At 40.6% G+C, this 26,595-nt stretch overlaps 1 protein-coding gene across 1 annotated transcript in view; it reads left to right on the forward strand.

The window, feature by feature from the left end:
- Window positions 1-26,595, forward strand: part of LOC134594236 (interleukin-1 receptor type 1-like) — a 44,892-nt gene that overhangs the window by 12,891 nt on the left and 5,406 nt on the right. Inside the window, exons 2-8 of the mRNA XM_063444629.1 lie at window positions 2,392-2,461; window positions 8,720-8,963; window positions 11,217-11,400; window positions 13,713-13,881; window positions 17,485-17,550; window positions 19,680-19,818; window positions 26,343-26,485. Of these exons, the coding sequence (XP_063300699.1) occupies window positions 2,392-2,461; window positions 8,720-8,963; window positions 11,217-11,400; window positions 13,713-13,881; window positions 17,485-17,550; window positions 19,680-19,818; window positions 26,343-26,485 (1,015 nt within the window). The remainder of the gene's footprint in view (window positions 1-2,391; window positions 2,462-8,719; window positions 8,964-11,216; window positions 11,401-13,712; window positions 13,882-17,484; window positions 17,551-19,679; window positions 19,819-26,342; window positions 26,486-26,595) is intronic.

A 26,595-nucleotide genomic window follows, 5' to 3' on the forward strand; every position in this document is an offset into this window, starting at 1 on the left:
TAGGTATATATAGTGATATATACGTATATATTTATGTATATAGATATATATATTATGATATATATTATTTTGTTCTACGTGTATTTTGATATAAATATATATATATTATTATCACAATACAGTTAGAACGAAATAACACACATCTATATATTTTTTAATTATTTATTTTTAAATATTTTTTTAATTTTATTTTTTTACGTATTTACATATATATTTTTTTATATTATATATAAATATATATATAACAATAATTATATATATATTTAATCAGTATCAGTCTACGTGTAATTTGATATTAATATATATATATATATATTAATATTTAAATACACGTCGTGTATGTGTAAATGTGTGTGTATGTGTGTATATATATATATATATATATATATACTTAGATCATATATATATATAATATATATGATCTAAGTATATTTTATTTGTAACTGTAATTTTTTTTATTTATTTTTTGAACTAATATTTTATTTTTTTTACAGGACAGGGGGCAGAGACAGTGTCAGCCAGTGATGTCACATCACTGGCTGACACACAGGATCAGTGATCACAGTGACTGCCTGTCACTGTGATCACCTCCTGCAGATTGGGTAATTGACCACAGGGGGGAGTGCCTGGGTGGTACAAGCACTCCCCCCTTCCAATCTGCAGGGGGATCACTGTGCCAGTTACATGTGTCAGCCAATAGGCTGACACATGTAACACTGATCGCAGTGACAGGCTGTCACTGCGATCAGAGCGCTCTGAGATCGCAGTGACAGCCTGTCACTGCGATCTCAGACCTAGCAGATCGCGGTCACTGACCCCAGGGGGACTGCCTGGGGGGCCAGGTAAGTCCCCCGACCGCGATCTGCAGAAGGGGAAAGCCGCCGGCCGCATGTGTCAGCCGATTTGAAATCGGCTGACACATGCTGAATACTGGTCGCAGTGACAGCCTGAGACTGCAGATCGCGGTCACCGGCCACAGGGGGGGTTGCCCGGGGGGCCTGGCATCCCCCCCGACCGCGATCTGCAGCGGGAGAATACCGCCGGCCACGTGGGCGGCAATAAAAGCGAGGACGTACTATTACGCCCGCCGGCGTTTAGAGCCGGTTTCTGCGTGGCGTAATAGTACGTCCTCCGGACTTAAAGGGTTAATATAATTTTTTTAGGATCTAGTTTTATTTAGAAATTTACCAGTAGCTGCTGCATTTCCCACCCTAGTCTTATACTCGAGTCAATACGTTTTCCCAGTTTTTTTGGGTAAAATTAGGGACCTCTGCTTATATTCGGGTCGGCTTATACTCGAGTATATACGGTATTTAAAAAACATTTTTTACATCACAGTAAATAAAATATGCTTTAAAAATTTTGAATATTTCTCTCTGCCTCCCATGGACAATAAAGGATTAAAAACGTACTCCATTCCAATAAAGCGTACTGACCAATAAAGGGTTTGATAACATACTCAATTCCAGTGTCGATGTCCTTTGGTGCTGGGTTGGTGCTCCGCCTCCTCCCTCATCTGACAGGGTAGGGGAGGTAATGCGCAAGCAAGGAACATTAAGCCCTCCCCAAAGAAAAGCATATGGGGATTTACACCGACACTGCATGTCTTCATGAAGAGCATGAGGACACCCAGCATCATTTAGGTGACCTAAAGTCTGGTACAATCACGGAAATGCCTCTAGCCTGTCTGGTAGACAGTGACTAGAGGCTGTCTTAGTCCTGCACTATAAAGATTGCAGTTTCTATAACATTGCAGGACTAAGGGCAATTAGGACATTGTGTGCAGACCACTTTAGTGAGCTGCACTGGTCTGGGTGCCTATAATGTCCCTTAAAGCTTCACCCACTGCCAAACATTTCCAGATCTCATGCTTTCTATAAGAACAAGTAGTTTCTACATTTTGTTATGTACAGCTACAGATAAGTTTATTTATTTTTTGCTATTTTTTTTATTTAATAAAATCCAACATATCTACAAGAAGAAACGCGGGGACAAACATGATTAATTTAATGGAGCACTATATACTTTATCTCAATGGACTGGGTGCCATGTCCCCCCTGTTTAAACTCTGGGCTGAGATCATCTGATTGGCTCAGTGCTGCGTTTTGTCGTGCATTCAAATTGGCCTCATACACATTTGCATTCCTAACCATACAGTGTTCCTTTTAAAAGCTAAATCCTCAAAGCATCTGCACCACGTTTAACCCCTTAAGGACACATGGCATGTGTGACATGTCATGATTCCCTTTTATTCCAGAAGTTTGGTCCTTAAGGGGTTAAATACAATTTTAGATAAGTGTATCCATATGAGCACAGTAGCCAAAATTATGTTTAGAAAATGATGTGTTCCACTGCCAATAAATTGCATGGTTTTTGTGTTATTTTCTGTAGGTTAACAGAATGCCATTGACACTATACACTTTCCTTCTAACTCTAACATTTCTGGCGTCAAGCAAATCCGGTAAGATGCTAATTTTTAATAATTTTTATTATTGTTTTATTTAAAAGAAGGTTAAACCCTCACAGATATTTACACTTCGCATTTAAGCATTTTGAATAGAAAATTCTATAAAATTAACCTGAAAATTGCTATTTCAACTTCTAAAATCAATTTTGTTTTAATTCTCTATATATATATATATCAGTGTTTGGGATGCAAAATCAATATTTATGTGCTATTTACAAACAGATGTTATCCAATCAGTTGGATTAATTCAGTTTTTACATTTTATTTTCATATCTGTTCTAGAACTGTAAGATCGCATATATGTGACATTCAGAAATAGCAGAGTTTTGAGAGAAAACTGCTATCTAGAACCATTTTAATGCTGACATGCTATGCAAGAGGTGCTCCATCTGTCAATGAATTATTGATGTAGTGGAGCTCCAATACCCAGTATAAATATCTCTGCTGCATAATCCTTGTAGCTGAGGAAGCAATCAAATATCCAAGGCAAAATCCCCCCAGTTACTGGACGACACAGAGTTCTGGGAGTCAACTGATTTTTATTCAGCCGCAGCTGGCTTTTATGCAACACCCCATGCAAGGGGTTTCTTAAATCATATTCCAGGGGCATTTCCCAGATGGACCTGAGAGGGGACAAGGGACAAGTAAACAGTTCACAGACTCCTATTTGCAAGCATTATAAAACACATCTTAATATTTCAGAACCCCGCGAAAGTCACATCACTGAATAGCTGGGATCTGAGCACCCACTTTGTCAAAATATCACTCAGATCCGTTCAGTAGTTCGGGAACGCCATTCGAGTGAAATTTTTACCACACGGCCACGAGGTGAAACTCCAAAACAGTTCCAGAGAAATTTAGGCTCAAATGGTCATTTTTTTTTTTTTTTTCGGAGGTTCTCACATGAATGCCAACGAAGGCATTCCCCTCTGGCTGCTAGCATACAAATGTTCCACCTGTTCGGTATTTTAGGTCTCCCGAACGCCGCTCTCCTACTGGTTTGGGAAGTTGGATGGGCAGGGGTATCAGTTTACCGGGTGTTCGCGGGGTAGAGTAGCAGAAATTAGTTCCAGGTCGTCGATTAGCATGTACCGCTGCCCACGTTCGAGAGACGAAATGGCCGCTGCTTGTTTTGCACACATGCGTTCGGTAATATGAACGGGGGCCACACAGGGAAAACTCTTTCTTTAACAAGCAATTTACAGTTAACAGCCAGGGGTAGTCGGTTGTTAAAATATGCAAACCCATGGACCACACCGATGGGGGTTCGGTAAACGAACGGGGGGTACGGACAGCCGAACAGAGAGAATGAAAAAGGGTATTACAAATGTTTATTCTGCTACAATTGATATTATTGCTATTAGGATAAAAAGTCACTGGCAGCATTGTGTAACTAGTAGGCAATTGGTTTAATAAACCGTTGCAATGCCCAGTGGTTAGATCCCTGCTAACCGGTAGGAATCTAGTGCATGGTGTCCTTAGCTCTTGCTGTGCTGTGTGCTTGTTTTTAGTTGAAGAAAACAAAAACAAACTGGGAACACGTAAATGTAACCTAATGTGCCCTTTTTACATGTATGGGTGCTTTGAATTTAGAAAGGGTAGAAGGATTAAAATGCAATTTGGGCACTTTTAAAAGCCAGTTTTTTTGTTTTGTTTTTTACAGAAGATTGCAGACTTTGTTTCTTAAACATTCATCATTCCTACTGTAGAATCATATTAATTATGGCAGATTGGGATTACTAATCCTTTTATAATGTGATACTCACATTTGGTAGTTTTAAATTACCATGAAAACATGTGATTTGGAATAATTTTATATAATTTTATTTTTTTTGCAATTATTGCCAGTTCTGGGCAGCGAGCCACAAATCTGTACAGTCCTGACCCATTTCCCGCAATACTTTGGAATGCTATACCACATCCTCTGAAGTTAGTTTTGATGTTTGTAACTTCATAGAAATCAGAAACCTTTCATGATTTATGTTTTATGTTGTAGGATGTCTCATCTGTTTAACTATATAGCATTTATTATGCAGTTTTATCTGATCACAGTATTAATCCTGCGATCATTCTGATAAGGGTGTTTAGTACATTAGTACTGTTAATATTTATTATAAGGTACATTTTTTTTTCTCTTGACCCTTTTTGTCAGCTACAGTAATTTTTCATATTTTTGTTAACCCTTCTCTGCTGCCTGATCATTGTATTGTACAGGATATGTATAGTATATATTTTAAATTCCTGTGAGTGACTGTCTGTGAGTGACTGTGTGTGAGTGTGTGTGTATGTGTGTCTGAGTGACTGTGTGTGTGTCTGTGAGTGATTGTATGAGTGTTGCATGTGAGTGTATGAGTGTGTCTGTCAAATCAGTGAGTATCTTTGTCATTGAGTCTGTGTGTGACTATCAGTGTGTCTGTCAATGAGTGTCAATCAGTGTGTGTGTGTGTGTGTCAATGAATGAGTGTGTGTCAGATCAGTGAGTCTGTGTGTTTGTCATTGAGTGTGTGTGACTGTCAGTTTGTATACACCACTGAGTGTAGCGTGGCGGAGCGCAGTAGAGGAGCTTCTGTTTCCTGTACCCGGCCAGACTGACCGGAGGTGCTCACTGAGAGAGCACTCCCTGCCAGTCTGGCCAGGTACAGAAAATTGAAGCTCCTGTAGGGGATATCCTCCACTCGGCAACGCTGCAAGAGAGGTAGGAGGCACACCAGGAAGGGGAGTGTGACCACTAAGGGGGTGGGGGGTGCACCAAGGGACAGGGAAGGGAGGGGAGAGAAAAACACCAAGGGACAGGAAAAAGAGGGGAGAGGTTAGAAGAACACTAAGGGGAAGGGAGGGGACCACTAATGGACGGGGAGAGGGGCTGGCTAATAGGCACATAGGTGAAGATGTTATTTTGGGGGAGGTGTGTAAAAATACATCTTCGCTTATGTACCCAAAAATGCTTCCACCGGCCCTGATTAGAGCCACCTGATGGATATCGCTAAACAGGGGTCCTGTATGGTGTGCTGGGAGGAAGTGACAGCACCTGTACATAGGGGGCATTGTATTTTTTTTTTTTTTTTTTTGCAGTAATACATTGCAGAATGTATTATGACATTCACAGTTAAAATGCCATGCAGAACTTGAAAAATACTTTTTTTTAATTTCTCACATGTTTTTTAGACTGTAGAGATCATTGATCTGTGTCCCATATTTAATTTATTTGAAATTAAAGTCCCATTTCTCTTGAACAAAATTATATATAATAAGTGTAGGTACACTTAATATGAAAGAGGTAAATATATAGCTCAAATTCGAATTTTTACACATCCAGTGCAACAAAAGGAAAAATAACTCAAAATAGGTTCATGTACCAGTCCTGATTGTTAAATGCCTCATATACCTAGGATCTAAATACATTTATTTTGGTAGTTAATGCAAACTCTATAGCTGCCCCCCAAAAGCTATACCAACAAAGCACCTGACCCAATGCTTACTTACCATAGCAGTATACCTACCCCTAGCCTACCCTTAACCTTAACTCTACACTTTCCCAAACTATATTATTGCATTAACCATTCCCCTACCGCTAATGAAACCATCTGCTATACTGATATTGGTAAAATAGTGGAGTGTGGTCTGTGATCACCATCTACTGTCTGTTTTCAGCATTACCAGGATATTTCCCTGTAATACTGCAAACAACCATTCTTTCATAGCTGATTACACTTTGCCAGCTGATCAGCACTGATCACAATTGACCAGAGGCATCCACTGAAACCATTTTAAGGTCTGTTTGGACTCTGGGGTCTCCTTCCAGTGATTGTGCTCATCTGCTCTGTTTTCAATTGATTTAAGGGCTGTATGCGGCGCTCATTTTAAACAATGCATACAGATTACAGATCGTCAGTCAGTCTGGGGCCACTAAACGGGCCCCGCTTACAGAATGTTTTTGATTTTAGAAAAATACATAAAATGCTCGGATGTTATCCCATAAAAAAGGAGAGGGAAACTACCGAGCCAGCTGGTAAATTAAGCGTGCACATTAAATGTTATGCCAAATAAATCTTAGAGTCTGGAGTCCAGTAGATAGGCAAAAAATGGGGATGTGAGGCAGAGAGATGCTAAATGTGATAAATACAGTGCGTGATAGGTATCTCTAAATCCACAGAAATATTCAGACTTTAATGTTCTATTAAGATATAAAAGATACTATAGCAACTGTGTATCAAAGCAAGCTCTCTAATTCCTCTAATTACCTATAAAGTTAACCCTTGGTGCGGAAAAAAGCCAAATCCGTGGTTCGGAATGCTCTTACTGAGGGGGTTATAGGTGATAGTCCCCTAAACAGCGTACTACCTTCAAATAAATCTGAGGTGTAATACATCCATGGCGAGATAAATAACTCGATATATACACAATGCAGAGTTATGAAGGGTATTAAACCAAAAGTTTGGGTGTAGCAGAGGGACAAGTAGAGGTAGCAAGTGTCTAAGTAGACAAAGGAGACAGCTAAGTCGAAAAATAAGAAACTGACATATAGTCAGAATATCGCAGAAAAAACGAACAATAAACAGTCTCTTTTCTATGCTATTTCCCTTACTTCTGCTAATAAACACCTTCGTGGGTGTTCTAAACTAGATGGTTATACTAAATGCTGTTGAACCTATCAGACAGAGTAGGACTCCAGAGGGAGTAAGTAATGAGAAAACGGAAAGTTAGGAAAACTAATAATAACTCATAATCAAAAAGTGAACAGAAGAAGGGAGGATTCCCTCAGTGCGTCGTGAGTAGTGCATAGTGCAATGTCCGAGTGCTGTGACTCGGGAATCCCCCCAAAGATACGATCCGACGCGCGTTTCGGAGTAAGCAACTCCTTCGTCAGGGATCATGTTTTTTTTTTTTTTTTATTTTACACACACGGACTGGGATAATGTTCTTTTTGCTAATTTTCAAACACGTTTTATTACATAATTCCTCTATTTCAGACAGAGCTGAGTTGTTAGTTAGGTACTCAAGACAGTCAGGGGCCTGGAGTTCCAGCTCTGAGCAAATCCTCCTCAAGCTGGCAGGGAGCTCAAAAGATCTCTGCACAGTTCTACGCTCACTCACTTTGTTCCTGGAGCATTGTGGTCAGTACCAATATCTGGTACATACCACATTACGTGTACCCTCGCTGCTACCTCAGCGCTGGTCAATGACTCAAAGCACCACAGCCAGCTGATATCAGTACAGACGATGAAGCATCCCCACTGGACCACAAGGGATCCTGCTCACCTTCCACTAGACCACCAAGGATCATTCTAACCCTCCACTGGACCTCCTGGAATTCAGCTCAGCTTGTTTTGGTGGTCAAAGTGACCTTTTTTTAATTTAAAATACTTAGCAGATTGTTTTGCAGCTTAGTTGCTGCACTGTGTATAATAACAGATAAACACAAATTTAGACCGGAAACAAGCAACATGATTAAATACAGAATACAACTATTCATTCCATAAACAAAGCACATTTCAGAAATGTGGAGATTAACCACATGTGTTACCGCACAAGGCAAAGCCCTGCAGTTGAACTATGTAGACCTGACGTGGTCATTACGTTATAATCACTGACCTGCAACTAATGTGCATCTGTGATATACAGTGCCCTCCACTAATATTGGCAGCCTTGGTAAATATGAGCAAAAAAGGCTGTGAAAATTTGCTTTTGTTATCTAACCTTTTGCACTTTTGTTAATATTTACACTTTTGTGTATTTTTTTTTTTAAATTAACAAAAACACCTAGTGGTTTTAATAGGAACACATAAAGTCATACATATTACAATGAGACCATGTTCTACTTTAACCTAACTTTAATAAGTAGCAAACAATGTTGCTATTATTAAATATGGCCATATTTTGGCATCATAGCCATAGTCTTACATTGAAACATGGAAAGATTTTCCTTGCAGAACATATGTACATACTGTGAAACATTTTTAGAAACAGATATTTTCATTAGAATTTAAAAAAAAAATATATTTTATTGAACACTTTTTATAATAAATATTTGAAAATAAAAAATATAACCATTAAGATATGGTGTAAAAAAAAAGGGGGGGGGGAGGAGGGGGAGGCAAAATTAAAGGCAGAGGGTTTCCATTCATATGTGCAAAAGGTGAAAGTATAAAAAAAATTACATAGATAAAATTAGATACAGAGTATAATAAAATACAAAAAAAATCATATTTTTTATATAAACAATTGCTATAATATTTTTTTCTTTAATTTCAGAAATATGTAAAGATGAAGGAATTAATTTTGAAAGAACCTATGTAGCAGATGGACAGCCAGTTTATGTCACCTGCCCTTTGATACTGGAACTCCCTGAACTTCATTTTAATATTTCCTGGTACAGAAATGACTCCCAAATTCAAATGAGTTTTGACAATAAGTTAAGAGTTCATCAAGACGAAAACCTTCTCAAGTTTATTCCTGCAAGTTTGGAAGATTCAGAGTATTATATGTGCGTTATCAGGTAAGTTTATTAATTTCAAAACTATCCATCTGAAGCCACATCACTCCCCTATTTAAAGGAACACTATATCATTAGGAACACATAGATATTCCTAACACTATAGTGTTCCCTTATCTATTTAGCTACCTCCTCTTCCCTATGAGAGTTTAAAAGGTATCGCGCTGTGCAGGTCTCACTATGGCTGCTATGCCACCCTGGCTGAAATCAACATTGATAATCTCAGCTAATCACAAGCATTGGGTGGCTAGTGTGCATGCTCAGCAAATCGACGTACTGCACCAATCTAATGCTCTGTATGAGTAGCATGTGATTGAGAAAAGCCTGACTTGATGCTCACATGGGAAGCACCTCTAGTGGCTGCAAGGAAGACTGACACTAGGTTTACCCTGCAGTGGAAACATTGCAGTTTCTACAAAACTACCGGGCCACTTCATTAGTGGTCACTTTAATGTTGGAAAATAATTTCTATGATTTTTCTAAAATGAACCTTTAGAGGAATGCTTCCACTACAAAGTTTTAGCAATACTTTTTGTGTATAATTGGAAGGCAATGTGAGGTATAGTGAAGTCGAATAAGTTGGACTCAAAGTTCTCCCAATTGCTTTTGGAGAGTCAATGTTTTGAAGAAGATCTGTTGTCAGGTGTGACAATTTTTAGCAAATTTCCATTCGTGAATAGTAGAATTTTTTTATACTGCCGACCCCTTTTCATAGCGCTTTACAACTTAACATATCTGCAAATAAGAAGAGAGATATAGTAAGATATAAGGAGGGGCAGAGAGAAGAGATAGGAAGGGTTCTAAAAGAGTGTAAAATATGAGACAATATTACCATCTATCTTTAATTCAGATTATCCACTGCTACTTTGCTCCAGGCACAGGCGGAACTAATGTAAAGAGTGCCCAGGTGCAAGAAACTTTTTTTGGGTTCTCCTCTAGGACAAGAGTGGCAAAAGGATAGATCCCCCATCTATTATGCAACTCCCATGATGCAATTCTAGCTGGGGATCTACCATTTGCCCATCCTGACAGTGTTATATTTGTGAGCAGTGTTTGTGCATTTGAATTTAAGAGTGTTTTTGTGTAGAGTGTGTGTCTATGTATGTAGGGGTGTATTTGTATGTACTGTTGCCATGGAATGCAATGGTGTACTTGTGTGTAATGTTTGTGTTTGAATGCTGGGATGTGTTTGGATGTTGTTGTGTTGGCTTTTAAATGTGGCTGTACATTTGTGTGTAGTATTGGTGTTTAAGTGAAGGTGTCTTTTTTGTATTCTAATTTCTGAGTTTTAATTCAGAAGTGGGGGGGTTTATGCAATTTGTGTGTTTGATTGCAGTGGTGTGTTTGCATGTTGTGTTGTTGCTTGATTGCTAGGATATATGCTCATACACTTCCACATACATACATACATTCATACCTACACAGATATACATACACATTAACACACGTAAACATACACACATAGATACACAGATGCACACACGTTGACACACAGATACACACACTCCTACACAAATACTATTACACACATCTTGATACTGACACATACACACCTAGATAAGCAGATACACACACACACACACACACACACTAAACCTGAAAGTTGATAACCCATAATAAAACCAATATTTAAAAAAACGTGGAAATACTTACTTATTTATAGCAATCTTCTTGGATGTCCTTGAATCTTGCATATGAACAGGGATGGTGTATCTCACATCCTGGGCCTTGCTCCCTATCCACCTGGGCTCCGGGCGGCCACATGTACTGTCAGCACAATAGATCCGACTGTAGGGTGGGGTTAATTCCCCAGCCCATGCACAGGGCTTGCCGCCACTCAGCCATGGCGGGAATAACACTCCCTGAATGCATCTTGCGGTATTTCACTTCATTCCTCTCCCGCGTGTCTCTATATTTAAACTGTGAGGAAGTGACCTGTTCTTACTTTCTTATAAGCTTAAATTGGGTGTGTAATATGCATTTTCCCCTTCTGTGTGTATCGGTCTCTTTTGGTGGTAGTAAAAGTACATTTTTAATCTATTATGATGCGGTCTAGATTTGGCATTCTGTGGTTGGGATTCTATTTTAGTGTGTGTATGTGTGTGTGTGTATATATATATATATATATATATATATATATATATATATATATATATATATATATATATATATATATATATATATAAATAATTATTATTATTTTTTTTTTAGTTTAAATGTTATTTTTGTTTAACGACCATTTTGTATTTCATACAGAAACACCACACATTGCTTCCAAAAGCTGGTAAAATTAGAAGTGTTTAAGTATGATGACGGCTTGTGTTACAGCAGCTCAGCATTGTATGTATTCAAAGATTTGATGGTTCAGACGATCAATATACGTTGCCCAGATTTGGAAAATTATATTGATGCCAAGAGTCGTAAGCTTAAATGGTTTAAGGTAATTTTGTTCATTTAAGTTACATTTTTTTTTTTTTTCAAGTCAAATATGGGAGAATTTTGAAGGTGTTTTTAAATGTATGGTTATAAGATTTGATTATCTACTAAATTGAAGTTTAAGACTTATACATTTAATACAAGAATTATAATTATATGAGATTTGTGCTGTCTCTATACACATTTATCACATTGCATACCCATGTAAAATATATACAGTAAAACACCAAAACAATCCTGGATAAGTTAACTCTGATAAATAAAAAAGAAAGCAGTCCTCATATGAAACAGGATGTGCTATTTTTCATAATGCCAGATTAAGGAGAATGCTATATGTGCTTTAAGACTCTATCCTTCTGGTGTTTTCTAGTTGGGAGGTTTAAGGGACACTCCAGGCACCCAGACCACTTTTGCCCATTTGAGTGGTCTGGGTGCCAACTCCCACTACTCCTAACCCTGCAAGTGTAACTATTGCAGTTTTTTATAAACTGCAATAATTACCTTGCAGGGTTAACTCCACCTCTAGTGGCTGTCTACTAGACAGCCACTAGAGGGAGCTTCCTGACTCATAGCAAAGATTTTCTTTGCTAGAGCGTCACTCAATTCCCCATAGGAAAGCATTGAAAAAGGCAGTTTCACAAACAAACGATTTGGACAATAGACATGTTTGTTTGTTCATGACATGGAGTTCCTTCCATGTCGCAAGAAAAAGATTATTGATGTGGGAAAAAAGATGATCAATGGTTAGGGGACAGCCACTTAATGTTGATTTTATCCTCAGGTAAAAAAGGAGCAATAAAAAAAAAAATCTATTATATTTAATATATGAATATTGATTTCTTGTTTGTTAATGCTCCTGCTCTTTTTTTCTTCCATTAGTCACTTTTTCTGACATGATCTGTGAATGGTGCAAAAATACAGTATACTGCAAACTATATGCGTAATATTTATTTTCACCTTATGTGTGTGTTATCTGTGTCATTTTAAAAATTTTGAATCTATTATGAAGCTGTCTATTTTTTTGGCCATCCCGGTTCGTGTACTTTATTTATGTCTAAGACTGAAAATAAGTTCTGTGCTTCAGAATTTTAGCTTGTCCCCTTTCTCTAGTCCAACAGGCTACACCAGGTAGCACTGCTGGTATCATTTCTATCTAACCGTGTCGGTTATCCTTTATTGACTAGAATGCTATTTTTGAGTAACTTATCCCTAATAATCCATGTCCAGGTGTGCATTGATATTCCAATTATAGGCCACTCCAGATGTTGTGGATGTAGAAAAATTAAATCTTAAAATAATAATTCCGTGGATTGCATCACCCATAATGCTGGCAAAGCATCAGGGGAGATGTAGTCCACAACATCTGAAGTGCTGAAGATTGACTAACCCTGGCCTAGAATCTCCCTAGGATTTTTGACAGGGGTTTAAAAAAAAAAAAAAAAAAGTGAGAATTTAAGGTGAATTCAAAGTTAAAGATACTATAGGCATCGAAACAACTTTAGCTTAGTAAAACAGTTTTAGAGTATAGATCATGCCTCTTCAGTCTCCCTGCCCAATTTTCTGCTGTAAAGGTGTTAAATCACTTTTGTTTCTGTTTGTGTAGCTCTAGCCACACCTCCCCTGGATGTGACTTACACCGCCTGCATGAAAAAAATGGTTTACGTTTCAATCAGATGTTCATTGACTTTAAAAGTTTTTATTCCTTGCTCTTTAAATTGAACTTTAATCACATACAGGGGTCAACTGTAGTATCTAGAAGTCTATTAACACAGTAGGAGATAAGGAATTCTAAATTAAACAGTATGTGTTATAATGGTTTTAAAAGGTTTAAACATTATATCTTTGTTGGAAGACTCTGCAAGTGAAATGCAGGGAAGTGTGACCAGGACTGCATAAACATACTCCTAAATGACAGTGGATTAATCAGTGAGACTGCATGGGCATGACCTTCACACCAAAACTGCGTCATTAACCTAAAGTTGCTTTGGTGCCTACATTAACCCTTTAGTTTCCATTTTAAAGCCACTGAGTTGCATAATTTTTCAAATTCAGCTTCTCTGACTTAAATTTGTAATTTAATTTGAAATTCACATTGAATCCTTACCTAAGCGTATAACTGTTAGAGTTCATTGTATATCATGTAATAGAATCCAGACAATTTTGTTAGGCTGAAATAGCTTGTGAAACCCACCCTCACATTTATCAAGGCAAAACATGTTATTCTGGTGCAGAGAGTAAATAAGCATCACCTAAGCGACCAACAGAATGTCTCTCGACGATTTTGTTAACTTTTTTTTTTTTTTTTTTTTTATGCAGGATTGCACCCCTTTGGATGGCAACGCTGATAAATATTTTTCAGTAGACATTTTCTTAACCATTAATAATGTGACACAACAGGATGAAGGAAAGTATACGTGTGAGGCATCTTTTTATTATAATGGTGCAAGCTATACCATTTCACGTACTGGTGATCTTGCCTTAAAAGGTAATTATAATTTTAACACCCAAAGGACACGTTTTTTTTTTTTTTTTTATTGTTTTTATTTGTTTTTCACTTAAACTGGCTCTGTCACCTCAAACTTACCTTTCTCCTACTGCCTCTTCTTCCCTTCTTTCAGAATCTGTTCTACTTTTCTTTATTTTTGATCTGTTTCTCTTTAAAACATATGTATTTGTCCCACGCTTAGTGACAAGGGGGTGGAACATAAGGCAAGCTCAACTTCAAGCTAACAAAGGGTGAAGCTTGTGTTAAGCTCCATCCTTTGTCAAGATTGTCAAGTGTGGGAAAAATACTTAAGACAAAGTAGTCCCTCGTTCCCTTCCAGTTTCTGCTCGAGTTTGTCCAACATGTACCGGGCGTCCTGCATAATCAGCATGTCATGGCCTTGTGTGCGTGGTCACGTCATCGCAAGGACAAAGTAGTCCCTATTAGTGAATTTCATATTTAAGGTCAAAATGGCTAAATTGGAAACATTCTCTTAAAGGCCTTGACTTAATTCTTCTGACTGTCAATTTTTCCAATTTTAGACTAGATTTAATCCCAGCGATTTAAAGTCGACAAATGTGCGTAGAAAGCACATCCTTGGAGGGGTTAATTTTTTATTTTGTTTAGCTGTAGCGGCTTAGTCACTTAACAGGGGGACCAAGCACTCTGCCCCCATGACCTCACTATTTAAAAAAAGAACTGAGGAGGACATACTATCACCCTTGTTTTCTTAAAGTGAGAGTATATTAAAATAATAAATTAGTGGGGGGGGGGGGGGAGGGGGGGAAGGGGTATAGTATTGCCCATACCACACCCATGGTTGGCGTGTGGGAACTCTAATATTACCTGCTTGGAGATCTAATGACCACCACCAATGTGTGGTAGATTATAAAAATATTATAATGCTCCCATCTTTTGGCAGTGGGTGGGGGCTATTAATAATAGGGAGACCTTAATGTACAAATATAAGAGGATACAGCTGTTTTAACCTAAAAAAAAAAATTAACAACACATAGTGTAATCAAGTTAGCACTCACAGAATGGAAATAGTCAAAGCGCCTTAAGGGTGCCACCCCTAGTCCATAGGGAGGGTTGTGGAAATCCACCTCACTTCTTAGGAACACAGGAACCAGAAGGAAGCAGGAATCAAAAGGTATAAACTAACTGGTGTAGTGGGTGTGTTTCTAATTTGCTCCACGATTGGAGCTGCCATTATACCTGTCAGTTTCTTCAGGTAGTTCATTCCGCTCAGCTGTTCTCCCTTCACGATCACGAAGATGACATTTGCGTTTCACGGAACACTTCAGTGTGTTCCAGGGATGTAATTTCCTCTGTATATTCAGTAAGTAGTTGCGCGTGCGTGGTAATGTTTTTTTTTTTTTTTTCGTACTTAGCCATATGACAGTATTTCAAAGTCCTCTTACAGGAAAAACAAATTATGTAAATGGTGAAGAGAACACTACAAGAAGAAACGTTTATTAGAGCCCATATTCCTCATTAATCGTGTATATACCAATAAAATGAAATGTAACCTAACTGTAAATTAACTTAATCCTTAGTTAGGATTTATGAGTGCAAAATATTTCAAATATACATATTCACAAAATACATATCAAATATAAAAAACATAATAAATACTCCCACATATTTCGTTATCGTAAGGCAATTAACTGCTTGTTATAGGATATCTCTTAAATTAATCAAATCTATATCCGCAATGGGGGAGGAAACCTACTCTTGAGGTTGTCATAATTGTAAAGCATGTACTACGGGTTTTCTAGAGGTTGTCATAATTGTTACGAATACGTACGAAAAAAGCATTACCAGGCATGCGCAACTACTAACTGAATATGCAGAGGAAATGACGTCCCTGGAACACACGGAAGTGTTCCGTGAAACGCAAACGTCATCTTCGCGATCGTGAAGAGAGAACAGCTGAGTGGAATGAACTACCTGAAGCAAATGACTGGTATGATGGCAGCTCCAATCATGGAGCGAATTAGAAACACACCCACTACACCACCAATGATGGAGGAGAGGAGCCTTATATATCAGGAACTGTGGGAGGGTGGGAATTAAGCAGTTTTTTTAACTGCATGTTTTCATTGCATGAAATTGTTTTAAATTGAGGAGTACCCTGAGGAAGTTCTATGTTTAGAACGAAACGTGTAGGACCGCTGTTGTCTTATCAATAAATAGTTTATACCTTTTGATTCCTGCTTCCTTCTGGTTCCTGTGTTCCTAAGAAGTGAGGTGGGGTGGTGTTCTATCATTCTGCTATACCTGTCAGTGGATTTCCACAACTCCCCTATGGACTAGGGGGCGGTGTTCTATCAAATTCCCCTACCTCGTGAAAATCCCCTACCCTCTTTACTTCCGGTGAGGGGAATCAGCTGGATCCTGTGCTGCACATGCGTGCTAGCACTCCTGCTACTTCTCCACAGCAAGGTCCTGGAAGGTAAGGAAAACTAGTTTTACACTTTCATTATAGTTAGTGCATTCACTAAGCTTAGGCACACGGGACATTTAGGGTTAAGTGAGGGTTCAAATTAGGGTTAAGTTATTTTAACCTCTCTCACTCTCTATTCTTACCCTAACCCTTGGGGTAAGGGTTAAAATAAAGTGTGAGAAATCACTATTTAGTGATATTCCCCTATAGTGAAATATCACTAAATGTGAACAAGTCCCTAATCCTAACCCTAATTTGAACCCTAACATTAACCCTAAATGTCCCATGACCTAAGCTTAGTGAATGCACTAACTATAATGAAAGTGTAAAACTAGTTTTACTTACCTTCCAGGACCTTGCTGTGGAGGAGTAGCGGGAGTGCTAGCACGCATGTGCAGCACAGGATCCAGCTGATTCCCCTCACCGGAAGTGACGAGGGTAGGGGATTTTCACCTGTAGGGAATTTTGATAGAACAGCGGCACCCTTAAGGCGCTTTGACTATTTCCATTCTGTGAGTGCTACCAGTAGCGTGTTTTTATACATGCCTATAACTTTATCCCCTTATATTTGTACATATTATATTTTATATACAGCTGAATCCCCTTATATTTGTACATTCCTGTTTGATGTGGCATCCATGTGGGAAGGCTGCCGAGGGAAGCTGTTATTAAGTTAAGTTCCATGTATAATACTTATTTTCCCCAGCCCACACCTGTGGGTGGCAGGTGGGAGCGATAAACAAATATACATGTTTGCTCCTCCCTCCTCAAAAGAAATAAAGGCAAGTTTAAACCACCCAACTACCTTATGAAAAACTGCAGATTAAACATGAACAGTTGGATGTAATCAAGCTCTAAGTCGGCTTTCAGTTCAATTATTCTGGCATTAAGTTTAGAAATAAGTTTGGATTCTTACTTTAGTATATTGCCCTTCTGGTACTTCAGTTATCATTTTTTTTTTTAATGTTATTACATATATTATATTATAATGTGTTTGTGTATAAATTATTATTTTGTGTATTGGTATCTTTGTTTTTACCTATTTGTGAGTTGCGTTTTTCTACATCTATTTAGGGCAATATTAGAGGCCAGAGATATGTTGTACCTTTTTGATTTCTCTGATATTTAAAGCTAATAGCTTGCATCTATTTCAGCATTACCGATACAAAGTTCTCCTGCCATCATAAGGCCAACAAACAACATTTTGACTGTTGAGTTGGGTGAGTATTTTATTGTCTCATTGTCTGGGTGGTTGGGTCAGCTTAGGAAGTAACTTTAATATATGTGTATATATAATATGTATATATTTAGGTTTTCTTTTTAGATCTTGTTCCTCAAAATATTGCACCTTTTGTGTGTATGTGGTTTTCTCCCCCACCTACAGGGTCCAAACACCATGAACACTTGAAAATACTAAAATAGTCATTGTGCTTGAAATAATCCTTCACTAACTTACTCCCTCAGTGCTGCAGTCCCACCCTTTAGCCGTCTGACCCCTCTACCCCCACAACATTTTTGGCCATGGGATCGGTTGTGCTTGTCCCACTGGTCTTGTTTCACTGCAACACCATCTTTGTATTTTTAAGATGGTGGTGGCCAGATTGCATGAGAGTTAACACTGCATGAGAGCTAACTTTGAAAATATGCATTGTTTAAAAAAAAAAAAAAAAAAAAAAGGGGGGGGGGGGAATAGATACCCTTTTGTACATGTGTCACCAAAACTGGAATTTCTTAAAGGAACAATATATGGTCAGGAGTACAAATGTGTATTCCTCACCCTACTGTGTTAAAAACACCAATTGGGTTTCTGGCCGACCTTCCTTGCTCTCCAATAGAATTAAAGTTCACCTTTATTCTAGTGCTGTCCGGGTTTGCAGGCACTGGCCCCGTCCATGTCTTTCTTCTTGGCTGACATCATCAGAATTAATTAAGCCAATCCAGGGGTCAAGTCCTGGGGGGAAAAGTGTGGGAACTCACCCGAGATCCCCCCCGAAGATACACTTGTATGCATAGACACACGCGCGCACGCACACACACATACTGATGACATTCATGCGCACAAACTCTGACAGGCTCACACACAAATACACTCACAGACAAATACACACACACTCACTCACAGACACACAGACAAACACTCACAGAAAAACACTCTCACAGACAAAGATACATACACTGACAGACAAAGACACATACACACGCTCACAGACACACACTTCCAGACACTCACAGACAAACACACACACACACTTCCAGACACACACACTCAGACAAACACACTAACAGCCACACACATAAGCTCACACTCACAGACACACACACTCCCAGACACACACACACACACACACTCCCAGACACACTCACAAAGATACATACACTCACAGACAAAGACACATACACAAACACACACTTCCAGACACACACACACACACATACACTCACAAACATACATTGTTACAAAATGCTTAACAAATGTCCACCCAGCATCCCTACCTGGAGAGCTGGTGTGGACTTGTCCCTGGGGTCCAGTGGGGCTAAAGCCCGGCGGGCGGCTGTGGTGCCTGATACACGCGGCGAGGGAGCTGCTGGTCTGTCTCCTCTGCTCTCTCGCGGGCTGTCTATTAATGCCGGGAGCCGGATTATGACATCATATTCCGGCTTCCGTAGACAGCGCGCGAGGGAGCATTGGAGACAGAGCAGCAGCTCCCTCGCCGCGTGTATCAGGCACCACAGCCGCCCGCCGGGCTTTAGCCCCCTTCCTATAGAAAAGCATTGGATTGGCTGAGCTTGCAAATTATGATGATCTCAGCCAAGGAGGTGGGTTGGGGGGAGGAGTAAAAAAATAAATACTGGCTAATCAGCATCTCCTCATAAAGATGCAACTGAATCAACACAACTCTATTAGGAAGGTTCAGTGTCCACATGCAAATCGTGGAGATGCTGAACATCAGTGCTCCACATTGTGCAGCACTAACCCAGGAAGCATCTCTACTGCCCATCTGAGTGACTGCCACTGGAGGTGACCCTAGGTAGTAATGTAAACACTGCCTTTTTACTGAAAAGGCAGTGTTTACATGGAAATGCCTGCAGGGACATACTGTACTCATCAGAACAACTACATTAAGCTATAGTTGTTCTGGTGACTAAAGTGGTTCTTTAATGTAAACCTTACAGTACAAGTGTTCTGTATCTGTCTGTTAGAGATTCCTTTAGTAATGAAAGTGGATTTATTTTATACCATGCCATGAAATGTATGAATAAAGGGGAGAAAGGAGCAAATCAGTGTTCAGAATTGGATCTTTATCAAAATCCTGCATAAATAAAATGGAAACATTTTTTTGTATTTTAGGATCCCCAGTGAGTCTCGTCTGTGAAGTGCTATACAAAAAAAAAGTATTTGAAGTAGACTTTATATATTGGTCGTTTGATGATAATTGGATTGATGATTATGATGGCTTCAATGAAAGGGTTATACTTGGACTTCCATAGTAAGTATACTTTAGTTTTAATTTACTCTGAATAACTTGCATAATGGTAACCAACAAAATCGTATGTGGTATTTAAGATATGCTGAACTCCTAATAAAAAAACACTTTTTTGTACTGACAAATTTGTGGCTCCTAATGTTAAAAAAAATATAAATACTATTTTTCCTACTTCTGTTTTGAAACAAAGACAGCTTCCCATTCAGTGTGTTTTGGTAAAGCAGGGATTTTTAATTGTTTTAAAATGTTTTGTTTTGTCTGTTTTATCATGTAAATTGAGGATCTATGTCTGGCTAAGGCTGATGATGGGGTTGGCATCCTATTGTATGTATGCTGGCAACCCATCTCTGCAAACGTTGATGCTATTACAGCCCACCTGGTTCCCCTCTTCTCTTGCTGCCTGGCATCCCTACTTCTTTCAAATAATATCCCATCCATAATTTTTGAAGACTTCAACATTCCTATCAATTCACTCTTGACCGCAGTAGCCTCAAAACTACCTTAATTTTTTTCTCCCTTGGACTATCCCAGTGGGTTGATTCCTCTTCTCAACTGGCAACAACCTCAATTAGACATGTGCAATTCGTTTTGGTCCAAATAGGAATTCGGACAAATTTCGGACAATTCGGACATTCGGGTACTTCCGAAGTGCCGAAGTTCCGAAATTTCCGAAGTGTCAAAGTGCCCGAAGTGCCGAAGTTCCAAAGCACAGTATTGCCTAAGTACTAATATACTTACCCAGTGAAAGAAGAAGAATGTTACATTGTATACAATTTTAAATAAAAGTATACAAACATAGCCAGCATTCATCTGTAAGCATTTGCAACACTTAGAACAATCAAGTAACAGTAATGACAGGAATGAATAAGTAGATAACTCCCTAATTCCCACGGTATTAGGGAGCTATCTACTAAAAGACCTAAATTGGTCTTTCAGCCAAATTTACTAATACTAAGTAAAGATTACTTAGTATTAGTAAATTATGCCCCTACTCGCTATAGCGCAAGTAGGGGCATGTCTATTAAACAGTGAGCAGCCTGTGGCTGCTCACTGTAACCAAAAAAAAAATAAGCCCCCACCCCTGAGCGGCGGGTGGGGGCCCTAATGTAAAATAATGGGGGGGGACCTATTGTCCTCCCCCCGGGCCCCCACCCCTGAGCGGTGGGTGGGGGCCCTAAATCAGAATAAGGGGGGGTGACCTAATATCCTCCCCCCTGGCCCCCACCCCTGAGCGGTGGGTGGGGGCCCTAAATCAGAATAAGGGGGGGGACCTAATGTCCTCCCCCCTGGCCCCCTCCCATGTGGGGGTGGGTGGGGGCCCTAAATCAGAATAAGGGGGGGTGACCTTATGTCCTTCCCTCTGGCCCCCACCCCTGAGCAGTGGGTGGGGGCCCTAAATCAGAATAAGGGGGTGTACCTAATTTCCTTCACCCTGGCCCCCACCCCTGAGCGGTGGGTGGGGGCCCTAAATCAGAATAAGGGGGGGGAACCTAATGTCCTCCCCCCTGGCCCCCACCCCTGAGCGGTGGGTGGGGTCCCTAAATTATAATAAGGGGGGACCTAATGTCCTCCCCCCTGGCCCCCACCCCTGAACGGCGGGTGGGGGCCCTAAATTGGAATAGGGGGGGGACCTAGTGTCCTCCCCCCTGGCCCCCACCCTTGAGCGGCGGGTGGGGGCCCTAAAAAATGTCCCCTCCCCCCAGGTGACTAGTGGTCCCCAAACCCCTAGTCACCCCTTCCCCCCAATAAAAATTATCCCCCTACCTACCCTCCTCACCCTAAAAATAATGATGGGGGGGGACCTTTAACTAAGAACCTGTAAAAAAAAAAAACTTACCATTCAATGTTTTCTTTCTTCTAAAATCTTCTTTTTTCAGCCCCAAAAAAGGCCAAATAAAAATCCATAATAACCGACACAATTATAAAAAAAAACCCCAAAAAACGAGCGCAAAAAAAAAAATCCATCTTAACCCATGGAGGGCTCCGCGCAGACTGAGCTCTGCAGTGCAGGGGAAGGCTTATAAAGCCTTGCCCCACCCTGCCATTAGGCTCAGAGCACTCTGATTGGTGGGTTTAAGCCATCCAATCAGAGTGCTCTGACAGGTAAATGAAGAGACTGACAGGTAAGCCTCTACATTTACCTGTCACAGCACTCTGATTGGTTGGTTTGAAATCCACCAATCAGAGTGCTCTGTGTCATTTTACACAAAGTGGGAAAGTTCTTTGGAATTTTCCCACGCTGTGTAATTTGACTGATAACTCTCTGGTGGATTAAGTAAGCAATCAGAGAGTTATGAGTCAAATTACACAGCGTGGGAAAATTATATATAAAAAAAAAAAACGAGCGCTAAAAAAAAATCCATCTTAACCCATGGAGGGCTCCGCGGATTTCAAACCAACCAATCAAAGTGCTGTGACAGGTAAATGTAGAGACTTACCTGTCAGTCTCTTCATTTACCTGTCAGAGCAGTCTGATTGGATGGCTTAAACCCACCAATCAGAGTGCTCTGAGCCTAATTGCAGGGCGGGGCAAGGCTTTATAAGCCTTCCCCTGCCCTGCAGAGCTCAGTCTGCGCGGAGCCCTCCATGGGTGAAGATGGATTATTATTTTTTTGCGCTCGTTTTTTTTTTTTTTTTTATAATTGCGTCGGTTATTATGGTTTTTTACTTGCCCTTTTTTGGGGCTGAAAAAAGAAGATTTTAGAAGAAAGAAAACATTGAATGGTAGGTTTTATTTATTTTTTTACAGGTTCTTAGTTAAAGGTCCCCACCTCATTAGTTTTTAGGGTGAGGGGGTAGGTAGGGGGGATACGTTTTATTGGGGGGGGAGGGGTGACTAGGGGTTTGGGGACCCCTAGTCACCTGGGGGGGATATTTTTTTTAGGGCCCCCACCCGCCGCTCAGGGGTGGGGGCCAGGTGGAGGACACTAGGTCCCCCTCTTATTCTTGTTTAGGGCCCCCACCCACCGCTCAGGGGTGGGGGCCAGACGGGAGGACACTAGGTCCGCCCCCCCTTATTCTAGTTTAGGGCCCCCACCCATCGCTCAGGGGGGAGGACATTAGGTCCCCCCCCTTATTAATTTTCAGGGGCCCCACCCGCCGCTCTGGGGTGGGGGCCAGGGGGGAGGACACTAGGACCCCCCTTATTCTAGTTTAGGGCCCCCACCCATCGTTCAGGGGTGGAGGCCAGGGGGAGGACATTAGGTCCCCCCCTTATTAGTATTTAGGGCCCCCACCCGCCGCTGAGGGGTAGGGGCCAGAGGGGAGGACACTAGGTCCCCCCTTATTCTTGTTTAGGGCCCTCACCCACCGCTCAGGGGTGGGGGCCAGGGGGGAGGACACTAGGTTCCCCCCCTTATTCTAGTTTAGGGCCCCCATCCATCGTTCAGGGGTGGAGGCCAGGGGGAGGACTTTAGGTCCCCCCCTTATTAGTTTTTAGGGCCCTCACCCGCCGCTCAGGGGTGGGGGCCAGGGGGGAGGACATTAGGTCCCCCCCTTATTAGTATTTAGGGCCCCCACCCGCCGCTCAGGGGTGGAGGCCGGGGGGCACTATTTTTTTTTTTTTTAAACAGTGAGCAGTCACAGGCTGCTCACTGTTTACTATACATGCCCCTACTCGCGGTATAGCGAGTACGGGCAAAATTTACTAATATCAAGTAATTTTTACTTAGTATTAGTAAATTTGGCTGAAAGACCAGCCTTTAGGTCTTTCAGCCTTTTGATAGATAACTCCCTGATACCGTTGGAATTAGGGAGTTATCTACCAAGCGGCTGCAAGAGAAGTCCCGAGGTGCCGAAGTCCCGAAGCCCTCACCTCTGCACCGATCCAAGCACATACCTCAAGGAGGACACTCCTCCAACCGTGGCACACTAAGTTAACCCGCTACCTACAGAGATGCTCTTGTTCAGCTGAACATTGCTGGAGGAAGTCTCACACCTGGTCAGATTTTCCAATATAAATACATTTTGAATACATACAATAGGTGGAAAACTTTAGATGAATCTGTGAAAATAATATCACATAGGGTAATACTGTAAGAGTGTAAAGAATAATATGATCAAAATACCAATACTCACAAACGTGGAGCCAAATAAAATCATAAGGCTCTCATGAGTTGCGCTGAGGGACTTTTAAAGGATGTCCCCAATCCTGCTTCCAGATGATATTAGTGGAAATAACCAATGGAGATGTCTTCTCAAGAGTAATTCTTTATTAATGAAATAGGCACGAATTCCAATGTGCAGGAATGATTAAAAAGATAAATACCCGTATTTATCGGCGTATAACACGCACAGGCGTATAACACGCACCTCATTTTTAGAAAGAAATTCCAGGAAATTTCCCCCCTCATCCCATAGTATTCCCCCCCTCATCCCATAGTATTCCCCCCTCATCCCATAGTGTCCCCCCTTTCCATAGTATTCTCCCCCCTTTCCATAGTATTCTCCCCCCTCCCATAGTATTCCCCCCTCCTCCCATAGTATTCCCCCCCTCCTCCCATAGTATTCTCCCCCCTCCCCTCCCATAGTATTCTCCCCCCCTCCCCTCCCATAGTATTCTCCCCCCCTCCCCTCCCATAGTATATAGTATTCTCCCCCCTCCCCTCCCATAGTATTCTCCCCCCCCTCCCCTCGTATTCTCCCCCCCCCTCCCCTCCCATAGTATTCTCCCCCCCTCCCCTCCCATAGTATTCTCCCCCCCTCCCCTCCCATAGTATTCTCCCCTCTCCCCTCCCATAGTATTCTCCCCTCTCCCCTCCCATAGTATTCTCCCCCCTCCCCTCCCATAGTGTACTTTCCTCCCCCTCCCCTCCCATAGTGTACTTTCCTCCTCCTCCCCTCCCATAGTGTACTTCCCCTCCTCCCCTCCCATAGTGTACTTCCCCTCCTCCCCTCCCATAGTGTACTTTCCTCCCCCTCCCCTCCCATAGTGTACTTTCCTCCCCCTCCCCTCCCATAGTGTACTTTCCTCCCCCTCCCCTCCCCTCCCATAGTGTACTTTCCTCCCCTCCCATAATTACTTACCTGTCCTGAAGCGTGGGCCGGCTTCACACCGTGCACCGCGGAACAGGAACTTTAATTTAAGGTTCCGGTTTCCGGCGGGACTGAAAGGAAGTGTGCACACTATTGTGCACACTTCCTTTCAGTCCCGCCGGAAACCGGAACCTTAAATTAAAGTTCCTGTACCGCGGTGCGCGCTGTGAAGCCGGCCCACGCTTCAGGACAGGTAAGTAATTATGGGATATCGGCGTATAACACGCACCCACGATTTTTCCCCTATTTTCAGGGGAAAAAAGTGCGTGTTATACGCCGATAAATACGGTATATATCTCTGTATGTGGGTGCTAGGAATAGCAAACCCCACAAAAATAGTCCAATAAAAGATAAATCAAAATTAATGATCATATTATTCTTTACACTCTTACAGTATTACCCTATGTGATATTCTTTTCACAGATTCATCTAAAGTGTTCCACCTATTGTATGTATTTGTATTTTGTTATTTAGAGTGGTATAAGGGGTTTCCACTCAGGTGGTCTATTTTTGCACTACTGAACAAGAGGTGACTGTTTCTCCTTTCCTCTCGTCTCACTACTGGTCTGCTTGATCCCATTCCATCCCACCTTATCATCTCTCTACCCTTGTCTTGTGTCATTCTTAACGCATATCTTGAACTGCTCTCTTCTGGCATTGTTCCTGCTACACTTTAACATGCTACTGCCATCTCTTGACCCATCCTCCCAATCGAACAACCCCCCTATATATCTATTTTCTTACTTCTCAAACGTTCAGGAACAACTTGTCTTTACACGTTTTGACATGCTTTCTCAACTCCAGCTCTTTGCTCTATTCTCGTCAATTGGTTTTCCACCCTCTATATTCTATTGACACTGCTCTGATTAAAGTAATTAACAATCTAATTGCGGCTAAATCTAAAAGCAACAACTGCATACTGATTAACCCTGCAATGTAAACATAGCAGTTCCTCTGAAACTATGTTTACATGTGAAGGGTTAAAACCTGAGGGACCTGGCACCCAGACCACTTCATTGAGCTGAAGTGGTCTGAGTGACTATAGTGTCCCTTAAATTAAAAAAAAATGATTTCAAATCATGAGGAATGGATTATTATAGTAAAACATAGTGTGGAGGTGACCGCTGTCCTTTAATGTGACTCATTGAGGTTGTGTTATTACAGAGGAAGATCCAGTCATCTGACTACAACCATTTATCTTTCATGGCCATGCAAAAAGTCTCTCTGGTCACCATTCTACCTTGAAATTCTGCTTTTCCACTTACCATGCATAGTTGAGTTTTACATGAATATAGTACAATTACCAAATTAAGTAAAGTGAGAAAATTGTATTGTTCAAAATAATGTAAAGTTAATCCCTAAAATATATTGATACAAATAGGCTTTGCTAAGATGCATTCCACCCCCTTTGATGTGTTACACAATTGATAAGCTTTATATTAAAGCCGCATTTATTATTTTATAGTTTACTATTTCTTCTCTTTGAATTTCAGCAATAAAACTACAGTGGAAGGCTATGTGTCTATCCTTGAGCTTAACTTTACAGAAGTTAAAAAAGATGACTATGGGAGAAAATTCATTTGTACAGCCTATACTGGAGTAAATCCTATAGCCTATGTTATGCTTAAGCAACCAGGTAAGTTGTCAATTTATTTGGTTTATATACCTGCTGAATAAACTATATCTAAAATACTAAACATTACTCATGATTTTAATTGTCAGGGCACACTCCAGCTAAAAGATCAA

Source organism: Pelobates fuscus, chromosome 1 (assembly GCF_036172605.1).
Source record: "Pelobates fuscus isolate aPelFus1 chromosome 1, aPelFus1.pri, whole genome shotgun sequence".
Classification (NCBI taxonomy): Eukaryota; Metazoa; Chordata; class Amphibia; order Anura; family Pelobatidae; genus Pelobates; species Pelobates fuscus.